Source organism: Anas platyrhynchos, chromosome 24 (assembly GCF_047663525.1).
Source record: "Anas platyrhynchos isolate ZD024472 breed Pekin duck chromosome 24, IASCAAS_PekinDuck_T2T, whole genome shotgun sequence".
Taxonomy (NCBI): Eukaryota; Metazoa; Chordata; class Aves; order Anseriformes; family Anatidae; genus Anas; species Anas platyrhynchos.
Genome location: NC_092610.1, coordinates 1,787,714 through 1,808,850, shown reverse-complemented (window position 1 = coordinate 1,808,850; position 21,137 = coordinate 1,787,714). Strand labels below are relative to the sequence as shown.

General features: G+C 44.9%; 1 protein-coding gene across 6 annotated transcripts in view; it reads left to right on the top strand.

Moving 5' to 3' along the window:
- Nucleotides 1–21,137, top strand: part of CSMD2 (CUB and Sushi multiple domains 2) — a 323,412-nt gene that overhangs the window by 33,429 nt on the left and 268,846 nt on the right. For 5 of the 6 annotated variants that reach the window (XM_072027339.1, XM_072027338.1, XM_072027341.1 and 2 more), the window contains one exon: nt 3,680–3,938. In XM_072027339.1, coding sequence (XP_071883440.1) covers nt 3,782–3,938 — 157 coding nt within the window. In that variant the 5' untranslated portion in view covers nt 3,680–3,781. Of the gene's footprint in view, nt 1–3,288; nt 3,580–3,679; nt 3,939–21,137 lie in introns of those variants that run through there. The other variant, XM_038167275.2, reaches the window with a different exon arrangement.

Genomic DNA, 21,137 nt, shown 5'->3' with positions numbered 1-21,137 from the left:
ATCCCCGGGGCTTCCAGCAGTGGGGATGGAAAGGGCATTGGGTACCCTTCATACAGATTAGAGCTCCCTGGCATAAACCTATGTAATTAGGCTCCAGTCTTCCTGGGTTTGGTATTTAACTGTCCTTCCCTCTTCTCCCAAAGCTCTGCTTTGATTTTCCCAAGGAGAGCACTGAGCACCGTCTCTGGTCTTGTTCTGTTCTCTTGCCATCAGTCCCCTCCTTGTCTGTCCCTGTTTGAGGCCCATCTAGGAACACATTTAATTCCTGCTCAAGTACTTTGTCCCCTGAAATTCTTTGCAGCACACTGTAGATTCCCCCATCCACAAGAAGTCACGTGCAAGTCTACTCTTACAAGGGAAGAGCAGGAAGGACTAATTCTGGCTCATCTCTTTCAATACCTGAATGGTTTTTGTACAAATAAATAAATAAATAAGGGGAATATCTCTAGATGCCTTGTGAAACCTTCCACTGCCATGCAAAAAAGACTCCTCCTCAGTTTTGGAGCCTGCATATTCTTAAGCAATTAGGGCTACAGAATCTTGAGTTCCTTTTCTTTTCAATATCCTCTGTGGCATTTTGTGTGCTGGCTAGGTGCTGGGCTATAAAATTGATCTAGGTATGAAAATAAAAGGCAAAGTATTTTTAAATCTAAAAGACATGCCTTCAGATACAACAACTGCACGGTGAGTTCTTTGTTACCAAAGTCATTACATTGTACACCAAGGTCTTGGCTCTGTAGTTATCTCTGTTGAGGTAATCCTGAACTGGACTTGTCAAGTAATTTAAGTAGTGACTGCAACTTCTTGCTAATAGAGATATTCACAGCTGTCAGCTCATGGTTATGCCCACATGAATGCTGCTTTCCTCCCAGTAGTGGTAATGCAGCTAAGAGCGAGTAAATGTGTGGTGTTCAGTGAGATGCTTGTATTCCCATATGAAATTATTAATAGTGGTGTTTTTAATTTGATCATGCTCCTAGCGTGAATGCCTTCTGTGGTTCCTCGTTTCACCACCACAGTGGTGGCATTTGTGAGCCAGCTCTGTGCGTCCCCTGGAGCTTGATGTACATAGGAGAGAGAAGGGAGAAAGAGGAGCCCTAGGGATGTGGCTTGGTGTTAAAAGTAGTGGGAGAAGTTGGCTTTGACACTCGTTCTGTTTAGCAAGTCCTTGCCCTTAGCAAGGTCTCAGCTTCTCCTCTAAGAAGCTGCTGTGAGGACCCAGCTCGTAGCTGTGAATTGCTCTCAGCTCCGTGGATTAACCAGGAATCAGGGTGTTGCAGTCACTCTTAGTTGATTCAGAGGAATCACAAAACAGTTCATACTGTTTTGGCAGGGAGGGTGAGGCACACTGGGCTAAGTAAAATTGGAAAAAGTTGGCTAAATATCTGCAAGGACCGAAAGGCAGCGAAGTCTGAAGGCAGGAGGCTCATTTGAGCCCTGGCTCTGACTGTGGGTGGCAGTGCAGAGCAGAATTTCCCAGCTTCTGGTGGGTGCCTCCACCGAAGGCAGGATTCCTCTTTTAGTAGAGAGGTAATTTTGCAAGGTGAGAAGTGCAGCGAGGGGTGCAGATTACAGCGGGACTGTTAACCAGGACCTGCAAACGTCTCCTTGTCAAAACTGAGTTGTGATCGAAGGTGGTGGCTGCAGTGATGGTTTCTGCTGTATTCATCAGTGTTGCCCATTTAACAAATAAATGCTTTTTTTTTTTTTTTTTTTTTTTTTTTTTTTTTTTTCTATGAGAGATTAAGACCCTAAACCTCGTGGTTTTGAGCAGAAAGCTTCCTTGGGAGGAAATCCTTGATTTGAAATAGGTATGGTTTTATTTACCAGGAAGAAAGTGGCATTGTATCTCCTCAATGACTTTATTATGCCTGTGGATTGTTCTTGGTGCAGGGCTAGCTGACTTTGGCTCAGCTGATGCTCTGCTGGTGTGCAGCAACCAAGTCACATCTTCGGCTGAATGCAGTTTCGGGATGGGGAACTCTTTGAGGTGAATGGCTGTATAAGGGAAAAGCAATGTATAGAGCTGTCAAGTGTGGTACCCTGTTTCTCTGCTCCTTTTATATTTGGATCTATGCCTTTGAACAATAAGGTCTATTTGAATAGGACGCTGCAGTTTAAACAGACATAAAGCAACTCTTTCATGTAACAGCCCTGGTTGCCTTGGCTCTTGGCATTGGCTCACAGTGTAGGCAGTGGAAGGATTCAAATGCAGAGGGGACACAGGGGAAAGTGAGTGAGAAAGAGGATTGATTTGAGGGCGGAGGGACAGATTTTCAAGCCCTCGATATAATTTGTTTTTAGCTGTCAAATAAGCTCATTCAAGGCAACCGGAACAAGGCTGGAGAAGGGGGGTTTGCAGCAAGAAACTGCAGCAAATGCAAAGCGCCAAGGCAGGGGGATGGGTGGCGGGGCCGGGCCCCCCCCAGGAGCCAGGGGCTGGGGTTGGGGGGGCTTTGGGGCGGCAGGGGAAGGGCTGCGGGGGCCGGGGGGTGGCAGGCAGCGGGATGGGTGCTGCCCCCCACCCGGAGCTGAACGCCGAAGTATATTCTTGCTGGGGAGGGGGGGGGGATTTTCCAGGGTTCTGCTGTTTTTAAAGCTTGAGCATCACGCGTGAGCTGGAGTTATTTCCCTTCTCCGTGGCTCTGAGCATCGCCGCCGAGATAATTAAGTTCCTGGATGTGTCTTTAAGGGGCTGCATTTTTTCCCCATCTTGCGTGCAGCCATAGGGACAAATGTACTAACAGACATTTTTTTTTTTTTTTTTAAAAAAAAAAAAAAAGGAAAAAAAGAGGGGGTTAGAGGAGAAATACCACTTGGAGCAGCCCTGCAGAGGGGCCGCAGCACCACAGCCAGGTTGCCTGGTGGCCCAGGAGAGGGGGCACCCCCAGGACACCGCCGGCCCCAAAGGGTCCCCCTGGGACTGGTGCTCACCCCATGCTGCTAGGGCAGGTCGCAGACGGGGGGTGTCTCTTCCGTGACTCATGTTTGTAAGGCAATTTGCTTCGTCCCCCAAATTGTGTCAATATCATCAAGTTGTTTACAGAGGCTCGGGTGGGGGGGCCCCAGGAGGAGGCTGCATTGCTCTGGCAGATGTCTTAATAGCAGAGCTGCTGCCTGCGCGTCCATGCGCGTGCTGTGCTCCCCAGCAAACGGGGGGCCCTGGGACTCGCCGCGATGAAAGAAACCTGTGGTGTGCATTTAAAAACAATAAATGCAATGCTAAAACATAATTTGTGGTTTGGTGGGGCGGGGGCTGGTGGGAGGTGTGTGCTGGGTCCAGGAAGCGAAGGCGAGCCAGAGCCAGGCTGTGGCTGCACGGCAGCCCCTCGGCGCAACGCCCGCGCCCCCTCCCCAGGATTTAGGGAAAGAGGAGAACAAAGATGTGGGAGCGATTAATCAACTGGCTAATAAAAAAGTATAAATCCCTGGGGACTGTGTGCTGCTAATGCCGGGGAGCTGGCTCAGAGACAGCCACCGGGAGGGACGAGCCAGCCCTCCTCTCCTCGCCTCTCCTCTCCCCGAGCCGCTGCCACACTTGGTTCATTCCAGCTGCAGAAGCTCAGAGCCTTCCATGCGGTGGGATTTTTTTTCTGGGCTGAAAAAATTAGAATAAAAAAAAATCACAAGCCTGACCTGCTTTTTTTTCCCCCCTCTTTCCTTTCTCCTCTTCTTCTAGCCGAGCTGAGGACTATCCCAATCGCAAAGGGGGAGAAAAAAGGGGGAAAACCCAACAACAACAAGCAACCCCCAGCACACCCCATTCCTGCCACCCTTTGACATGCAACCTGCCTTGGGATGGGACAAGCTGGGATGCAGCTGCAGCCTTGGAAGGAATTGGGGGAAATTGGGGATCTTTGCTCTCATGACGGTGGAAGTGAGCTCCTGGAGCCGGGTGCTGCTGCTCTCTGTGGGGCTGCTGGCTGTCTCAGCGACCGGTAAGTGTCATGGAGAAAGCTGGCAACTTTGGGAGTATTTGTCTTCCTGCTGCTTAGATCCAGGGACCACTGTTAATCTGCTTTCCTGGGGACTCTGGGGTGTGTGTGTGTGTGTACTTGTATGTCAGCACATGCTTCCCTGTAGTGTTCAATAAGGAGTGGATTTTCCTCAGACCTTTCTGTGAGATAGTTTGCCTCAGTCCTTTGGGAGCAACAATTTTAAATGATACGGTTATAATAGGTGGCTCTATTTGTTTTTATTTCTCCTTCTGGTGGCTCAAATATCGTGTGCTCACTTGCCAGACAATGTGCAAGATGACTGAAAAATGCCATCACGGTTCCCCCTCTGTCTTTCCCTTGCATCTTAATTCATTATTTCACTACCCTGCTATTTGGCTGTAGCTGATATAATAGGTTTAGGACTCCTTGCACGAAGATGGAAGCACTCTCCTCTTATTCTTCCTGCATTTCAAGTTGATGTGCTCTTATAGATGAGTCTCAGCATCTTGATTTTTGTGAAAATGTTTATTGACTTGGAAGACAGAGACTTGAATTTGGAGGAGGGGGCGGGGGGGGAATTTGCTTACGTCTCCTCCCTAGTTTCTGCAATTGACCTTGTAGCAAAAGCATATCTAAGGACTGAAGTTTATTTCTGGTGTAAACAGCAAATATTTAGGGACTGTCCTTATATGAGCGAGTGTGGGAGGGGGAAGAGTGGGAGAGCTGAGTGTTTGGCAGTGTCTTCTTTCAACGCTGCTATGCCCCGATTTCCAAGAGTTTGAGTAACGTCTGTCTTATCTGCTGCATCCTAGGCTAGAGGAATGTATGCTTGTGTGTGTTCATGTGTAGGAAAGCTGCTAGATTTTTTTGGAAAATCTTGTGTTACCTCGACACTGATTTTTATTATGTAAGGCAGACTTTCTCTGAAGAGATCCAGAATAATTAACTGCTCCTCCCAAGTATGCTTGCAGTAGACCCACAGACTTTTGCTACCTGGAATCATCTATGAGGGAAGGAGGTAGAACCACCCGACAACCCACAAGTTGTAATTATGGATGAGTACTTATTTTTGGTGATTATTTTTCCTTTCTTCAGCAGGAGCATTTAGCCTATGCACAAGAGAACCATTCCAGCAGTTTCCGTTGTGCTTTTCTGATAGAAGTAGAATGATGCAGAGGTCCCTAAATGTGATTTATTATGTAAGGGTTTTACAGCTCTTTTTTTCTTCTTTCAGGTTATCTGTAGCTTATTCATGCTTAAATTTTCCAGGTTTCTTCCTGTAACTGCTTGTTCAGTATTTCAGCCTTTCTTCTCAGGCCCGTAGCTCTTCTCTCTCTGTATTTGGAGTGCTGTTCTGGTTCCTTCACCCAGGGGTTGGTGCTCTGTTGTGTTTTCATCTCCGCAAGTAAATCTGCAGAAGTTTTTTTAGATGTAAGGTGATTTACATCTGAATAGTGGTATTTGTCAGTGAGTGCTTTCCCAGGTACTCCTTTTCAGCAAATTCAGAAATGCAGGTAATGATCTTTTTGCTAAGGCAAGGGATCAATTTTGAAACCAGTGGCTTACTCCAGGATACCCAGACCACAGCAAACATATTTACCAAGTGAACACAGCCACCTTTCTCCAGAATCCATTGCAGTTTTAGGGTTTAATCCCAGAAAGCAAGTTTAGTCTGGCAGGGACTTCTGGTACCTTCGCCAAGCAAATCATGATCCTCAGTGGAACAAAGTTCCTGAGAGGCTTCACTCCTGATCTCGCCTTTTCCTAGGGTTTGTGTAGGTAGCAATAACCCCGAGTACCCATAGTGTGGCAGTAGAGCTGTGTATATATAAACATATATATGCCTAAAACTATCAGCTCGTAGTTCTGGACGTCTGAAAAATAAAGAAATCCCTACTCATCTTGTATCAGATGTGTGTCAGCAGTCCAGTTGCCCAGTGATGGCCTTTCAAAAACCGGCTGGTTACTGCATGTGCTTTCTTCTGATGCCACGGCATCTGAAGGCAAGATAAGGTAGCTTCTGTTTGGGCAAAGTGACCCAGCTGTAGGGAAGGGGTTTCATGATGTGCTGCAGTTTGCTGTATATCTGGGGGCTAAGGGAGGAGGAAGGGTTCACAGCTTCCCCTTTTTTTAGTGGTGCAGTGATTTGACAGCACTTTAAGATTCGAGGGGGGCACTGAATTTGGCTGTAAGTTGACTGTGATTCATGTGTGGCCTCTCAAACACATGTTTAATGATTCTGATATTTTATTTCTTGCTTGTCAAAACAGGTGCTCTTAATAGCAATAAGAGTAATGTTTTTCTGTTCCTTTCTGGGTAATTAGCTATGCACTGGCACTGGGACATGCTCTTGGTATGTCTGTTGGCTGGGTATACGTGCAATTTCTTTTGAAGGCCTATTATAAAGGAGGTCTTGATGCTATTATTCACACTGCTTTACTAGTCAATGTCTTGTTTGGTACTGGGTAATGGGAAGATGCACTGGCTTGAAAGATGATCTCATCAGTTTAAACCCCTTGTAATTTTCTTTTTTTCTTGATGGAAAATAGTTTTTGCCAGAGTCTTCTGTTGAAGAGTGGATGAGCAGGAAGCTGTTTATGAGTTTTGATGTATGTGTACATATCTATATTATAAATCATCTTTCCATTTTGTTCTGTTTTCTTAAATCTCCACAGGACGAAGAGTGAATCGGGTACTTAAGTATTTAGTCTGCCAGGGAAGCAACTTCACTGTGAAGTACTCAGTGATTTGAGTGCATTTTTTAAAGGGGTAAGGGTGTGAGATGCTAACTCTCTGAAGTGGTGGATAGATGTTTTTACGTAGGAGGGAAGGGAATAGTCACCAGCTCGATTATATTTGATTGTGGCACATGATAAAACTACAGTATTTTATGACAATAGCTGAGTATATCATTTTGATCCGAGTCCTACTATCAGTGCTGAAGCAGTGTGGATATCACTGCTAAATGGAATGAATGATTCCCACTTACTCATTCATGTCTTGCTAATGTCTTTTGTTACAGGAAGGGAGGCGTTTATGGCAAACATTTAGAGGGTGCAGCCTTTTTTTTGCATGGGATCAGCCTGACTTCATAGTGCTCAGAGAGGATGGCAAAATGCAGAAGGCTTTGTGTAGCTGTGCTCCCTCCTCACCCTGGTGACTGGGGCCTAGCCTGTAGGTTTTTGTGTTCCACAGTGGGGTTATGCAGGTGATCCTCAGCTGGATGGGACTCTAAGACAATCCTTCCCTCTCCATGTGCCTGGACAGCGCTGTGGCACTCAGGTTTGACTGCCTGGAGTGTAGTGAACTTACTTTCTTACCTCTTCATACTGGTTTGCACACCATCCGATTTCATCATGGTTTTCTCCATACCAGTGTGTGCCCATACTGATGGGTTGAGAAGGGCAGGGGAAGGAAGCCTGTAGTAGGAACACCCTTAGTGCTGGGTGGTAGCCAGGACTCTACTTCAAGGCGTTTGGGTCGCAATTCTGTGGCTCTGCTTTGCTGTGTAACCCTTGGGAAGGAATTTCACTTCTGTCTTCACAGTCTTTGATGGAGTTCATCACTTGGGATACAGGAGGCTTTCCTTTGCCATATAATTGTTCATTGCCCGTCTCTCTGACTTCTGTTGTAGCTTCTCTGCTGCAGAAGAACATCTCTAAGCTCAAGTTTTCCAGCTTTCCTTTCCAGGGAGCCCAGACTTGGTATGTAAGATGCCTCCTAGGGAAATTTTGTATTCAGCTGGTGGATGGACCCCAGCTGAGCCAGCCTGCAGTGGACCAGAGGTGGATGTCTGCTCAGCTGATGCGCAGTGGCTGCCTTCCAATTGTCTAGGAGTGTCTGTCAGAAGAAGGCAACATCAAAATGGGTACAGGGAATGTGGCCCAGGCAGTCTGCAATAGATCCCAGTGGATATGCTTTTTGCTGAGGTGGTTTAGGGTTCAGGGTGCAGCTGAGCTGTTGATGTCACGTGTAGGATTCCTGCTGTGAATAATACATTTTCTTATACAGGAACGACTGCCTCATTAATCTGGTTTTAGAGACAAGCAAAGAATAATTCTTTCCCCTGACTCCATTTGCTGTTAACTGTTTCTACCTGTGCTCCAGGGATTTGCAATTGCTCAATTACTGTGTACCACTTGCTGCCTTGCTCTGTTTCCTGAGAGGCCATTTTTTTGTGAAATGCCAAATTTCACAGCTGTGTTTCTATTCCTGCTGCAGGCCCTCCTTCCTCCCCCAGTAATTCCAACTTAAATTTGGCATGGATCTTGACCAGAGGAAACAAAAATGTTAATGGTCAGACAGGTCTGGGGGGGAAATCAGCAGCCTAACCTTTTTAACCTCAGTTGAGTATCATCAGGGCTTCTGGAAAGTTGGCTGAAGGATGTCTCCTCTCTGAGCTGCTTCCATCAGGAGTATCAAAGCCCTTAGCTACTTCTCATTGGAGATGGGAAGGATGTACAGTATTCTGGCTAGTCCATTATAGGATTTGGACTTGGGTTTTCTGTTCTGACTGTGCAGGTAACTGTCTGACTGATCACTTTCACTGCATCACTTAAATTGAGGCTTATAGCATAGGTGTGGCTGGTACGAAGGTTTTGAGGAGAAAGCTTCAATAGATGCATCTTTGTTCGTCTTATAAGAAAAGCCTTGCTAACTCAAATTTTAACAAAAGTGTCCCAAGACGCAGTGCTGGAGTCATTTTTCATAAGCTTTAGTGAAATTATATCAAACCTGCATTTGGCTGAGTGGGTTTTAAAATGCTTCTGTATAATCTTCTATATTTGGGAGGTTCAGAAACACCATGAGGAGGCCTAGATTTGAAATACATGCAACAGAAAGCACAGCAAATACAAGTGGAAGGGGAGAGGTGAGACTTTAAGGGCTATAGAAAGAAATAAGTTGAGTAACAAAGATTCTGTTATGCCTGACTTGGTCTAACCTATCCAGGAACCAAAGGTGTCATAGGAAATGTAATCACATGTTGACTCCAACATGCAAGCGTAGCCTCTGTGGGTACAGATGACTGGGGGCACAGTTAACAACAGCATAAGGCTTTAATGGGTTTTAAAACCAGGTAAACTTTTGCTTCGTCCAGGAAGACTGAGAATGGAGCTCCCTATGGTGGTGCCCTCGTGTGTGCCCACGGGGCAGCCCAGGTCGTCCGTTATCAACGGGACACAAGCTGCTCTCTGTACTGAGAGACTTGCACAAGGTCACTTAGGGAGCTTTTGGTGTGTCTGTAAATATGTCAGGCTCAGCCTTAAACACAAGATTGCTTTTCCTTTTTCATTTCTTAATTCTCTGCAAAGTGAGCAAAGCTCCTCGTTGGGAGGTGCTTCCTGCGCAACTGTGAGGTGTTTCTGAGGCTTCCCAAGGTGAATGCCTACTTGGAAAGCAATGCAAGTGTCCAGTTCTCAAAGAAATCAAGATGGAGATACAAGAAAATAAAATAAAATGTGACGGTAGCCCCTATAGTTTGTGTTTACACTGTTTCTGGAGGAGTGAAGTACAGTGCAATTATGGAAATCAATGTACTTTGCTTGCAATAAACATGATGCAGTGCAGTAATCTGCAAAATAAATATGCTTCTGCCATGCTATGCAGTGGCTGACTGATCTGATAGTGGTTAATGTGTAATTGGGAAAATCCCATTGATTAAAGAAATCAAATTAACTCAGTTTCAGTCTCTTTGCTGCCATGGACACAGCCAGAATGGAGCTAGTATGCTGCAGCAAGCTTGTGTGCGATTTTCTTATACCTCCCTTGTGTGAAAGCAGAGCAGAGGATTTTTTGGTTTGTAGTTTTCTCTTGTCACTTCGCAGTGGACGTAGTATGGTGGTTTTTCCATCTTCCCAGGCTGAGGTACAGCAGTGCCTTGCAGGAACGGTTGCAGTAATTTTCTGTCTGAGGTGCAGACATCGCTGCCATAATAATAAACTGCCTGTTTGTGTGCTCACACTGTGGTCTGCTGGATGGAGGGAGAACCAGGGACTTGGTCCTGCTGCTAATAATCATTTCTGCGAGGCCCAAATAATTGTGAAGCAGGGAGATCTGGTGATTTGTGACTTTCACGCGAAGTGCAGAAAGATTTTTGCAACTGTGAGGCCTGGAGCAGCTCTGGTTGCCAGGGAGATGTGTGATAAGGAAGTAATTAAAAAAAAAATTCTCCCTGTGTTATTGACTGCAAAAAATCTACTTGAAATTGAACCGATGACTTGGCTCAGGGGGAAGCAGGTATTTAGAGTGAAAGAAGGGGAACGTGATTTGAAGGAACACCCATCCAACATGTTTTGTTAATGTATTTGTAGCATGGTGAACCCAGCAGCTTTTTGGATGAGCAGAGGCCCTTTTGTGTCCAGTGCTGTGTAAACACACAGTTGGGGGCAGCCCCTGCCTGGAAGATTGTACAGTCCAAGCTATCAACACTATCAGCAAGTACTGGATGTAATTCCTGAATGTTAGAGGAGTGCAAAAATTGGGGGAGACCACAATACAGGGGGGGTTTCTGCCCACACTGCCAAATCTGCTTCTTCAGCCAGGTTTGTCTAAAGACAAAGATGAGAAAGGCAGCCAGCACCACCAGAAAACAGCTTTATGCTCGTATGTGCATCAGACTGGGCTTGATAGGAGTGCTGCCAAGCTCTCACAAAGGCCTGGTGTACCTCAATGTTCTTGCCATTTGTGCTTCCTTCTTAGTAATTCTAGCTGGCCTCAACATGCAAGTCTTTCTCCATCTGTAATTAGAAGGAAATCAGCAGCATCTTATATCCTGCTGACATGTTTTCTTCCCCTCCACCTTCCACGTAAGAAGACCTTGCTGCTCCTGCTCCATTATCAGCCCTGTGAGAGAAGGCACTGGGCAGAAACCATCCAAAGACGTTTTGCTGTAAATGCAGGGCAGGGGCGAGGTAGGATCAGATACAGAAAGCCTTGCCCCAGGTCACACAGCAGGTAACCAGATAGACTCCGGGTCTTCTCACACCGTACTGATGCTGGACTGCAGCACAGAAGTGCTGTTCTGTTGCTGCTGAGAGAGGAGATGTTTCCGAGATGTTTTCTCGCTGCAGATGAGGTCTGAGCGGTGTTTGTGCTCGCGGATGTGAAGGCATTTTACAGTAGTTAAACTGAAACAGAGCAATTTCTCAATACATTTATCAAAATGTCTGCAGTTCCCATTTCAAGGCAGATAAAACAACAATGAATATCAAATAAAGTTGTCTTTATCCAGAACGTTTAAAAACAAAGAAGATTGGTTCTTTTGGCCTCTGGCTTGCACTAGCACTCTGGAATGCTAACTCTGTTCTGTCATGACGAAATAGCTTTATTTGGGTTTCAACACTTGCCTTAGTGCCACCTACATATCCCTTAACTTGAGCAGCAGCTACATTTTGTTTTCCTTTAGCGAGATGTAGAGCAACAGGGCACTGCACCAAACCACAGTCACTTAGCTTGATTATCCTGGCCCCATCAGTGTCTCCAGAGCTAGTTGTTTTCGAAGGTGCAAGAGCACTGAAACAGAGAGACAAGGAAGATGAATTAATCACCGCTGGAGAATTAACCACAAGTGGGGATTTTATGGTTCAGTGCTCTCCTGTTACTTGTGCACTTGCTCTCTCCCTCCCAACTGGACAAGGCATCGAAGCCCAATTCTTGCTGTTTTCCATGGCAGTTGGCTCTCTGGAGTCCTTGAGGGTATGAGCCTTTGTCCTTGCTTCACTTCCCTATCTGTAAAATGGGGATAAGTAGAATCTGTAAAACCCTGAAATGATTTACAGATTTATTCTGCAGAGATCCCAGTATGTTGTGATAAGCTTTCGGCAGATACAAATTGCACTGTGTTGATTAGCCACACAAGTTTTATGCTCTTGGTTCTCTCCCTTGATTGCATGGAGTGAATTCAACCATTTCATGTACAATTTGGGATTAATTGTGACTGACGTTCTGAGGTGAAAGTTGTCTGTCTGCTGCTGAACTTCAAGAAATAAAGTACTCATGGCAAAAAGTCAGAAATATAATGAAATGCAGTTTCTATTCCAACTCAGGTTGCTTAGCTCCATCTGCAATTAGTGCTATATCACTTGCAGAGTTTCTTTTATGTATAGAGCCACGCTTGTGCCTTGCATTGGAAGATTGCGGCACAGCTTTTAAAAGAAGAGCGTACTCCAGCATAGGTGGGAAGGTGGGAGACTTGCAGGAGACAAAGAATTCACCAAAAGCATCAGGAATTTGAATCCTGGTCATAAGCAAAAGCAGGCAGAAGGAGTGGTTAACCTTTAGGTTTTAACCTGTCGTAGAATCCTTGGCTTTCAAGCATTTGTTTAAACTGTGTGAGCTTCAGCTTCTTGAACAGAGCAGAAAAAATAAATAATTGTACTGCCTAATGTATTAGGAAGATGAGTGTTTCAGGGATTGCAGAGATGAAACACAAGTTTGTTTCCTAGTTATTGTGACTCCCTCTTATTGGTAATTCAGCAAATCTTTTTAGTTAACCTAGTGAAAATAGAACGTGATGGAATTGTTTCAGCGGCATCTGTCATTGCTTTTGGAGCCCGTCAGAGGGCTGGTGGTGGCACTTCGTGCCTGAAAGAGGAGGATGAGTGGATTCCCTTAATGCTCGAGTTGTTTTGGTTTTCCAGAGTTTGCCAGAAAACTTCACAGTGGGGAATGACACACAGCGTGTGATCACTTGCATATTATCACCATGCTGCCCTCACTCTGCTTTTGTTACCGCTGCATTCCCAAGCTCAGGACCTAAAGGCTTGTACAGGGCAGTCACCGATCCTTTAGCCGAAATGACCATTTTTAGCTGGCATCTTAAGCATCTTGCATAGAAGCCAGTCTTGTGGTTTGAGGATGTAAGGATGCACTGGGTCTCATTCTGTTCCCTGGTCACGCCTCCTTCACATTTCTGTAACTCCATTATCTTCAGCAGGATTCTTCCCTCCTCTAGTTGCTGCAGGGCAAAGGAGGATCTGGTCCTTTGTCAGATGGATGCTTGGTCTGAAGTTCGGTGAGCAGTTAATGCCAGGGTGGAGGTACAGAAAATGGAAGCTCATTTCTTCTGTAACAAAGGCACAATTCAATGTTCCTTTCCCATTTGATACACTGAATAATAATATCAAGAAAAATATATTTCCTTCCAGAAAGGAAATCTATTTCCTCAGAAGGATAATGAAGCCTGGAGCTTTTCCAAAGCCAATGCCATTTAAAAAGATGCTACTTGCATCATGTAGCATATTGTTTATATCTCTCTATTGTTTTTTTGTCTCCATTATGGAAAGGTTAGGCGCTGATTGTGGACACTGCACATCTGTCAGCACCAATCCTGGCATGTTTTCATTAAAGTTAAGCACACTTTGGAAAAGGACTCAGTATGCGAATAGTAAAAAAAAATAGTGTCCACTCGCTGAAATAATGAGCATTTCAAGGGTAGGGAATTTGTCCCTGGTACTATTGGGATTTTATTCCTACTGCTGAGTTTAATGCACAGTCCCCAAAGGACCCAGTCCTGGAATGATGCAGGAGGGGGGACGGTGCTGTTACTCATGTGCTGGAGCCTCTGCACAATCATCCCTGTCCTGAGGGCTCCGTTTGTGGGGGCTGTGCTGTGACAATGGTCAAATGCTGCTGCTCTTCAGCAGCTGATAAAGCAGCAGTGGTGGAGCTTCTCTACTTTAGTAGGATGTTTTAATGAAAATACACTTAATAAACTGTCGGTGCTCATATGCTGAGGGAACAATGTGTAAAACGGTCCCCACGCTGTAGATATTACTTTGCTTAAAGCCTTGAGCAAAGCCTGGTGAAACCACTATTATTATTATCATTTTTTTTTTGTTATTATTATTATTGTTTGAATGAAGTTTTTGGGCCTTGATCATAAAGGCAGATCATCCAGTACCCCAACCCAGGAGCCTCAGACAGAGGTATCTTCTGTACTAGATACAGCGCTGCTTTCTTCACCTTGGCAAGATTTAGGATACAAGAAACCATCCTGCAAGGCCCACGCTGTCGTTATGTCTTCATAAATAGCTGAATCAGTTCTAACTGAAGGAAATTATCTTAGGAACAGCAAGTTAATTCCACTGGATTTAAAATGCTCCAGAAAATAATGTTTTATGGGAGGGTCTGTCATTTGTTCCTGCTAAGTGCTGTGACAATCTTAAGCTAGAGAACGAATTATAACCTTTTTTTTTTTTTTTGCCTAGGAATCTAACACTGAGGGCTATTCTGTTATGGGGAGGTTTTTTTCCTTTTCCAGGACTGCAGTTAGCAAATGAGACTTCTTACAAAAAATACCCAATTTGAACCTACAAGTCGATTCAATTCACCCCTTGTTAACTCTTTGATTGAGAGCTATGTAGATTGAAGAAGAAAGGTATTGATCTACTTTTAGGATTGAAAACTAAGATTAAATAGAAAGTCTAAGGGCGAAAATGAGTTTTTAAATGAATGGACAAGCTGAAAGAAAAATAAAATCGTGCGATATACTGGGAATAAGTTCTGAGAATCTGTTAGCTAGGCATACTTGGAGGCCATAGACTACAGAAACTGCATGCTTTACATTTGCATATGAGTAGATTGTGATTCAATTTGTAGGAAAATTGTGTGCGAGTCTCAGCAGATTGGTACCTAGCATGAGAATTTTTCTAAATTAGATCAGAACAAGATAAAAATAAGTTCAGTTTCCTGGTTTCAGAGCGTGTGCTGGTTGATGGTATTATGTTTGGACACTGAAAACTGTTGTTTAGGTGAAATTCACATGTGAAGGGACAGAAACCTTTGATATAATTGAAAGGTTTCAGTTTTTATTTATTTTTTTTTTTTTCCTGCATAGAATTCATTAGAAACCTTTTGCAGCTATTTGTTGGTTAGGCCATGTCACTGTCTTTTTGTCTCGTTGGGCAAAGTCAATTGTTTGACTTCTCTGTGCAACGGGGACTTCAGGGGACTTTGCTCAAGGTGGCAAGCAGGCATTTAGTAATAAAGTGCAGCAATACTTAAAAGAAGTGAATGTGAAAGTGCTGTTAACAGAATCAAATAAAAAATGGATTTATATCCCAACAAAAATTCCCATGAGAAATTGCCTTCTGTTTGCCTCTTTTTGTAATTCAAATATAATAATAGAAGAGCGAGCTGTTGTAATACAAATGCCTGGCAGAGTGTGTTTTGTTGGAAGATCTCAAAGCACTTGCAGTGTACGTTGCATGTCTTTGAGCATGGGGAGATGAGAACTGCCATAGAAAAGCGAAGAGTTTTTTTAATAAGTGGAGTATGTGCTTACTCAGGATGAGTTTTTTTTTTATGTTTTTATCTCCAGGTATAAGATTTTGGTCATTACTGACAGCTACTTTGCTGGTTGTGGCATTATCTGAGTATTTGGAGTCAGTTCTTCTGTATCATTGTGTTCTATAGAAAACTTCTGCCTTTTTTTTTTCTTTTTTTTTTCTCCTGAACCACAGATGCTAAAAAGGGACAGTGGCCCCCTTGCAGCTATCAAAAGTAACTCCTGCACTTTCCATGTAGCTATAAATGAATGAAAATATAACCAGGTCTCTCTATTGACATTTGAAGATTTAAGCATGTAAATTTTTCTCTTTTTTTTTTTTTTTTTTTCTTCACGGAGGTCATTTTACAGATGCATAGAGAAAGTAAGAATAAAATTTTAAGAGTCTTGTCAAGTTATTGTGAACACTTTCATTGAGTCTTTGACTCTGAGGCAATCTTTCCAAGCATGTTTAGATGCCTAAGTATGCACTTGGCTTGTAAGAGGATACAATAGCTGCAAAACTCAGGTGCATTTGTAAATGCTACACAATGGCTGGCTGCAGTTCTTAGTTTCTAAACATATTTTTAAATCTAGTTCTGAACACTAAATTTCCATTTGAAAGGGGGCTCCTGGTCCTTAGCTGAATTCCTCTTTGGTCTTGTGAAATCCTGCACACAGTAGTCACCTCATCTCATATTGGAGGTTTTTAATTCAAGAGTCATCATCAGGGCTCTTATGCTCCTGTTTAGTGCCTTAACTGTCTGTTAAATGTTACCTTCTGAGGCTAACTCTTGGTTTCAGATAAAAGGTGTGCGCAAGCTCATATGGTGGACTGCAAAGCCATTTTCCCAGTACCAGAGTGGGACGTAGAGCATCTCTGGCCCACATCAGAACATGATGCAGAGCTGACAGTGATGTGCAGTTCAAGGCTGTCTGGTCACTGAAAAAACCACTAAGGGCAGTCACAGGAATACCCGGTGAGGCTCTTAAGTTGCAGTAGACAGCATGGGAAGAATATGCATTAATTGGTTAATGCTCGTGAAGTGCTTTGAAGATGGAAATGGCTATATAAGTGCTTGGTATTATTATTATGCTGACAATGGCTATGTAGAAGAGTCGTGGCGCTAAGGGAACAGTCAAAATTGATTAAGAGACTATTTTGAAAGAGGAAGTTTTGAAGGGAGGAAATTACATCCCTTGAGAAGAGGCCATTCTGGCTGAATACTGGGCTAACTGTGTTACCTCGCGGAGCTGAGCGAACGATTTCAAGTAATGGATGGTCCACACAAGTTGCCCACTTGCATCAGGAATTGCGCAGCTGTGAACTTCTGCAGATAATTACTGTTATCAGGTTGCTGATGGGTGGCTGCTTGTGAGGGATAGACTTGTTGCAACCATCAGGAAACCCAGTTTGGGCTCATTTTGAGTGGGAAGGTCACTTGGTCCCTCAGGCTGAGACCTCACTCTTGAATCGTAGTCCCACTGAGAGCAAACAAAATCCCTGAGTTCCTGGATTATGAAACTAAACAGCTTCATAAATGAAAAACCCACTGGAGTTGACTTCAGGAGTGATGAGAGTTGATGTGATTTTATAAGACAGAAGTGTGAGTTTAGCATACCGAATGCTGTCAGCTATGGAAATACATGCAGTGACTTCTACATTTAACCCAGAAATTTGTAAGGAATGAATCGGGGTCCTGTCTGCACGGATGGCAGGCTGTTTTCAGGAGGTTGCATCCACGTAATGACTGGATAGCAGAGCACCCTTCGGGGTGACTTGTTGCAAGCCAGGTGAATGTGAAACTGCCGATGGGCCACTGCTTTGATTGCTTTTGCACTGCTCTGAGTGGTCCAGGAGCAGAGCAGCTGGGAAAGCTGCTGCACGTCTCCCCACGTGCAGCACAGGGTAGCTGGGGCAGAAGGCAGAGCCACTGCGTGTACGTGGTCGCTTCCCTGTGCTGGGTGACAGAAGCATCGTCTGCTTCTATCACAAGGCTCTAGTCTTTTTTTCTGAGGTTAAATACTGCTGTTTATGAAGCATCCCATACCTCTAGTCCTGGAGCTGGCTAGAGTTGAGTCACCTGGATCAGATGCTTGACTCCAGGCAGATGGCTGAGAGCTTTTCTCTTCTGTGTCTGGTGCAAGTGAGAAGAGGCCACACCTGTGTCTAAGGTACATGGAAACATCTGGAGCTGCTGGCTTTGCTTAAAACACTGCTGTTGGGCTCGTCATATCCAAAGCCCTAGAGCCTGGAGGCTCTGGCCAAAATTCAGGTCCAAGTTGTGCATGTAAAGCTCACTGCTAAGAATAACCCCACCTGCTTGCTTTGGTCTGGGGATGGTGCTTTTCCTCCAGACCAGACCGCTTGGCTTCCTGCAGTGCCCAACACTCAGAAAAAGCATCTGGGTGTTGCTGAATGCTGAAGGCACAAATCCTGCATAGGAAAGGGAGGAAGAGAGGCTTTTCTGCAGCTCCTTGTGAAGCCACACAGACAGCTGAAGCTCGTTTCAGCTTGCAGTTGCCAAACTCTGCCAACTAGTTGCTTAGCATTCAAAGAAATTTCTACGAATATTCTATGTAAAATTGAGGCTTTTTCCCCCCCACCTCTTTCTCCTTTCTGAAAGGCAGCCTGTAGCAGACCCGTGGTTCAGCTGCTGGATGTGTGCCTCTGCCTAGCAACTGCCTGCCAACGTCACGGCATCGCCGCGAGCCCCGCGCCGGGACGGAGCCGCTGGCTGCCGGGAGCTGGGTGGAATGGTAATTTGGGGGGAGAGATGCTGCCGCCGCTCTCCAGGAGGCTTGCAAAGCCTTGCTCTTAATTTCTTGACCTTGAGGCTCCCTTGAATACCTCCAGGCAGCTTTCTGCTGCTGCCCTGTAAAATTCAGACTGGCTGAGAGTTGCCTGGTAGTTAAACCTTTATCTGGTATGTGGGGCTTGGAAACCTCTTCCATCAATCGTTCAGCAGAGTCCCATTGCCTGGTGCTTGGGGTGGGATCAGTCTGTGAGCTGTGGGATCTGTGTGAGATCTCTCTGTAACCACCCTGAACAATGACCCACCAATATGGGACAGGTTGGAAGCTCCCTAAACCTTCCTGCCCGTGGCTGGGTGGGCTGCGGGCAGGGACAGCTTCTGCCTGGCTTCCCTCCTGCTATCAGAGATAACCCCCTTGCAGGCTCGGTGGCAGCTCAGGGTTGTGTTTTGTTGTTATACCATCTGTTGGGGGATTGCCTGGCACGTTGGTTGCAGTAGCCCAGCACGAGCTGCAGGCTCGGCTCTCCAGTCCACTCCACATCCTCCTGTACTCAACATCAGTGGCTGAGTGGAGCTCAGATAAAGCAATTGAACTTCACGTGTTTCACGAGGTAATTGCAGCTCCTTTTCCAAGTGCTTCTCTTTCAGATTGGAGGCAGTGAAAAATATGCGGGTTCTGCATAGGCTTGGCAGTGAGTATCATCCATTTGCAGAGAAAGCACAGCCTGGAGGTGGGGTGTGTAAGATGTTCCTGGTCGTGTTTCTGTTCCGTACTAACTGCAAATGCTTCATGTCGCTGTAGCTCTGTGTTTGGATCCGTGTGATGTTTATTGTTTGGGGTAGAGTCAGAAGAAACACAGAGCTGCAGTTTACGTGAGGAATTTTACTCATGAGTCCCCTACTCTGGTTTCTAGCCAGCACAAAGAGACACCAGCGTGGCACATCTTGTCTAGTACTATGCTGAAGCTGAACCCTGCTTAAAGCGGGGTGAGCTGTAGTATTTTTGGCCTTGCTGGCAAAATTCGTACTCCTTGTTCATTGCTAAAAGGTTCAGGGTTTTCTTTCTTTGTGTGTGCGCTCCTCGCATCGACAAACTCTGCTTGCCTGGCTAAGCACCACCTCTGTAGGTCAGCAGAGCGTGGAAACAATCTCTTCATTTGTGATAGAGTCAGAAGAGGCAGAGCCCATCTCTTTGTTCAGTGCGTGCTATTTCAGGAGCTCTCCAGGTGAAGCAGCATGCTCTTTGTCACCTCTTTGTCACCATGTTTTCGTGGAAGATGGTGACAACTGAAATTTGGTTAACGGGTGCCAAGGCGTTCTGTGTTGTGGAGTAATTTGTTTAAATTCCTCGTCAGTATTGCCCAAGCAAAGTTTTACTCGTTACTCACGTTTGAAATGTTTTCTAACGCTGTGTCCATTGCTATCCACTGGCTACTGGATCGAGTGGAGTGTGAAAGGGCGTTCATGCCGTGCCTCCTGCTGCTATCTTGAGCTAGTGCAAATAGAATGCAGTATTTTTAAGACTGCTGATACAAAATATTAAGCACAAAATATATTCATTTATGTATCTTGATGAACGCAGACTTCTCTAATGATTACTTTGATACTGCTTAGATTATCTAGCATACATTAGCAGGGATTTTCTTAGATGCTTGTTGAAGTCAGACACGTTCCTGCTGTGTTTAACAGTGCGTGTTTACATCATCTTGTCCATCTACTTACACTGATTCATTGATGTAATAGCTTCTTAAAACAAGATGTAGCTTTGCTGGTTGTGCCATCTCTGGTATTAAAGCTTGCTGTGCATACCAACCACTTCTTCTGTGTAGCCTGTAGTGCCTGCCTGTGTTCACTCCTGACCTTGAAATCCCAAGTCCAAGGTCAAGCACACTTGTTTGCATCCTTGCTCCTCTTCCATCTGCTCCCTTGGTACTTTTCCCATGGAATCCTGTTTTCCTATGCAATCCTACATGCTTGGAAGCCAAGTATCAGGAGCCCTATTTTTCCTCTTTCCTCATCTCAAACTTTGCCTGCTCCATTTTCTCTATACAACTCTCTCTGTCATAAGACAATGACAGCCTAAAAAGCTGCCAGCAGACTTGATTTTGGCAAATAAGTAATACAAGTGGTTTTGATGTAGGTCTTTTCATTCCACTACCTGTTTAGATTTTCCTGCAAGTTGCATTTGTGTTTAGAGCAAGAGCCTTTGTCTTCTAACCTGGCTGAAATCTGCCTCTGTAAAGGAGCACAGAGCCCATATGTCACAGCTTCTTCCCACTGGGGACGGGGTGTGAGGGCTGTTATTACCTCTGCAGCACGGTGTGATGTCCCATCAGTGGGAGTGGTGCACCCTGCGCTGCTCTTGCTGCAGCCACCAGCACCAAGGATCCATTTGCACAGCGCAGGTCAGAGTTCCCCACTGCTCTTCAAATCGTCTCATCTGTATGCTGAAGGGAGCATTCAAGCCTGGTTGTGTTTTGTCTTCTTTACATACCCTTGCACACACGCTCAGAGGAGGGTGAGGAACGCAGCATTATTCCATCCTTATAAAAGCAGAAAGGATTGGAGGGGGTGGTGACTTTTCCCTGCCTGAGCCCATACAAAGCACTCGTTGGGAGTTGTAAAAGGGTCCGGAGAGGGCTGTGCAGTGTGCTTAAAGCTGAAGAAAATCAAGTATAAAATCTTGAAGTTGTTAATCTCTATTGAGAGGCTTACAGCAGAAGGACAATACAAAGTGTGAGAAACTCGGCTCCAGGCGATTGTTCCAGCCCTAAACACAACCAAGTCCCACAAGGGCACAACAAAATACAGTTAGGCCCTTGTCTGCTGAGAGAGGATTTTCTGCCACAGGAGTGCCGTAGCCTGGTGATTGCGCAGGACTTCGGATATTAATCATTTAAAACTGTTCCAGCTAAATGTTTATGCAAAACATTGAAGAGATCTGAGCTCCCTTTTTTGGCTTTTCTCTTCCCTCTCCCAACTTTTGCAGAGGAAGGGATGGGGGAGGGAATAGCGAAGGGGAAAAAAAGTGAAATAAAATCTGTGTTTAAGTTGAAATATTTAACTGAAAATATAGCTTTCTTTAAACTGTTCTGGTGATAATGCTGGAGTAATCTTTATTATTCTCTATTATTAGTGTGAGCTATTCTACTTTGCTTCTACCAACAAAAGCAGGAG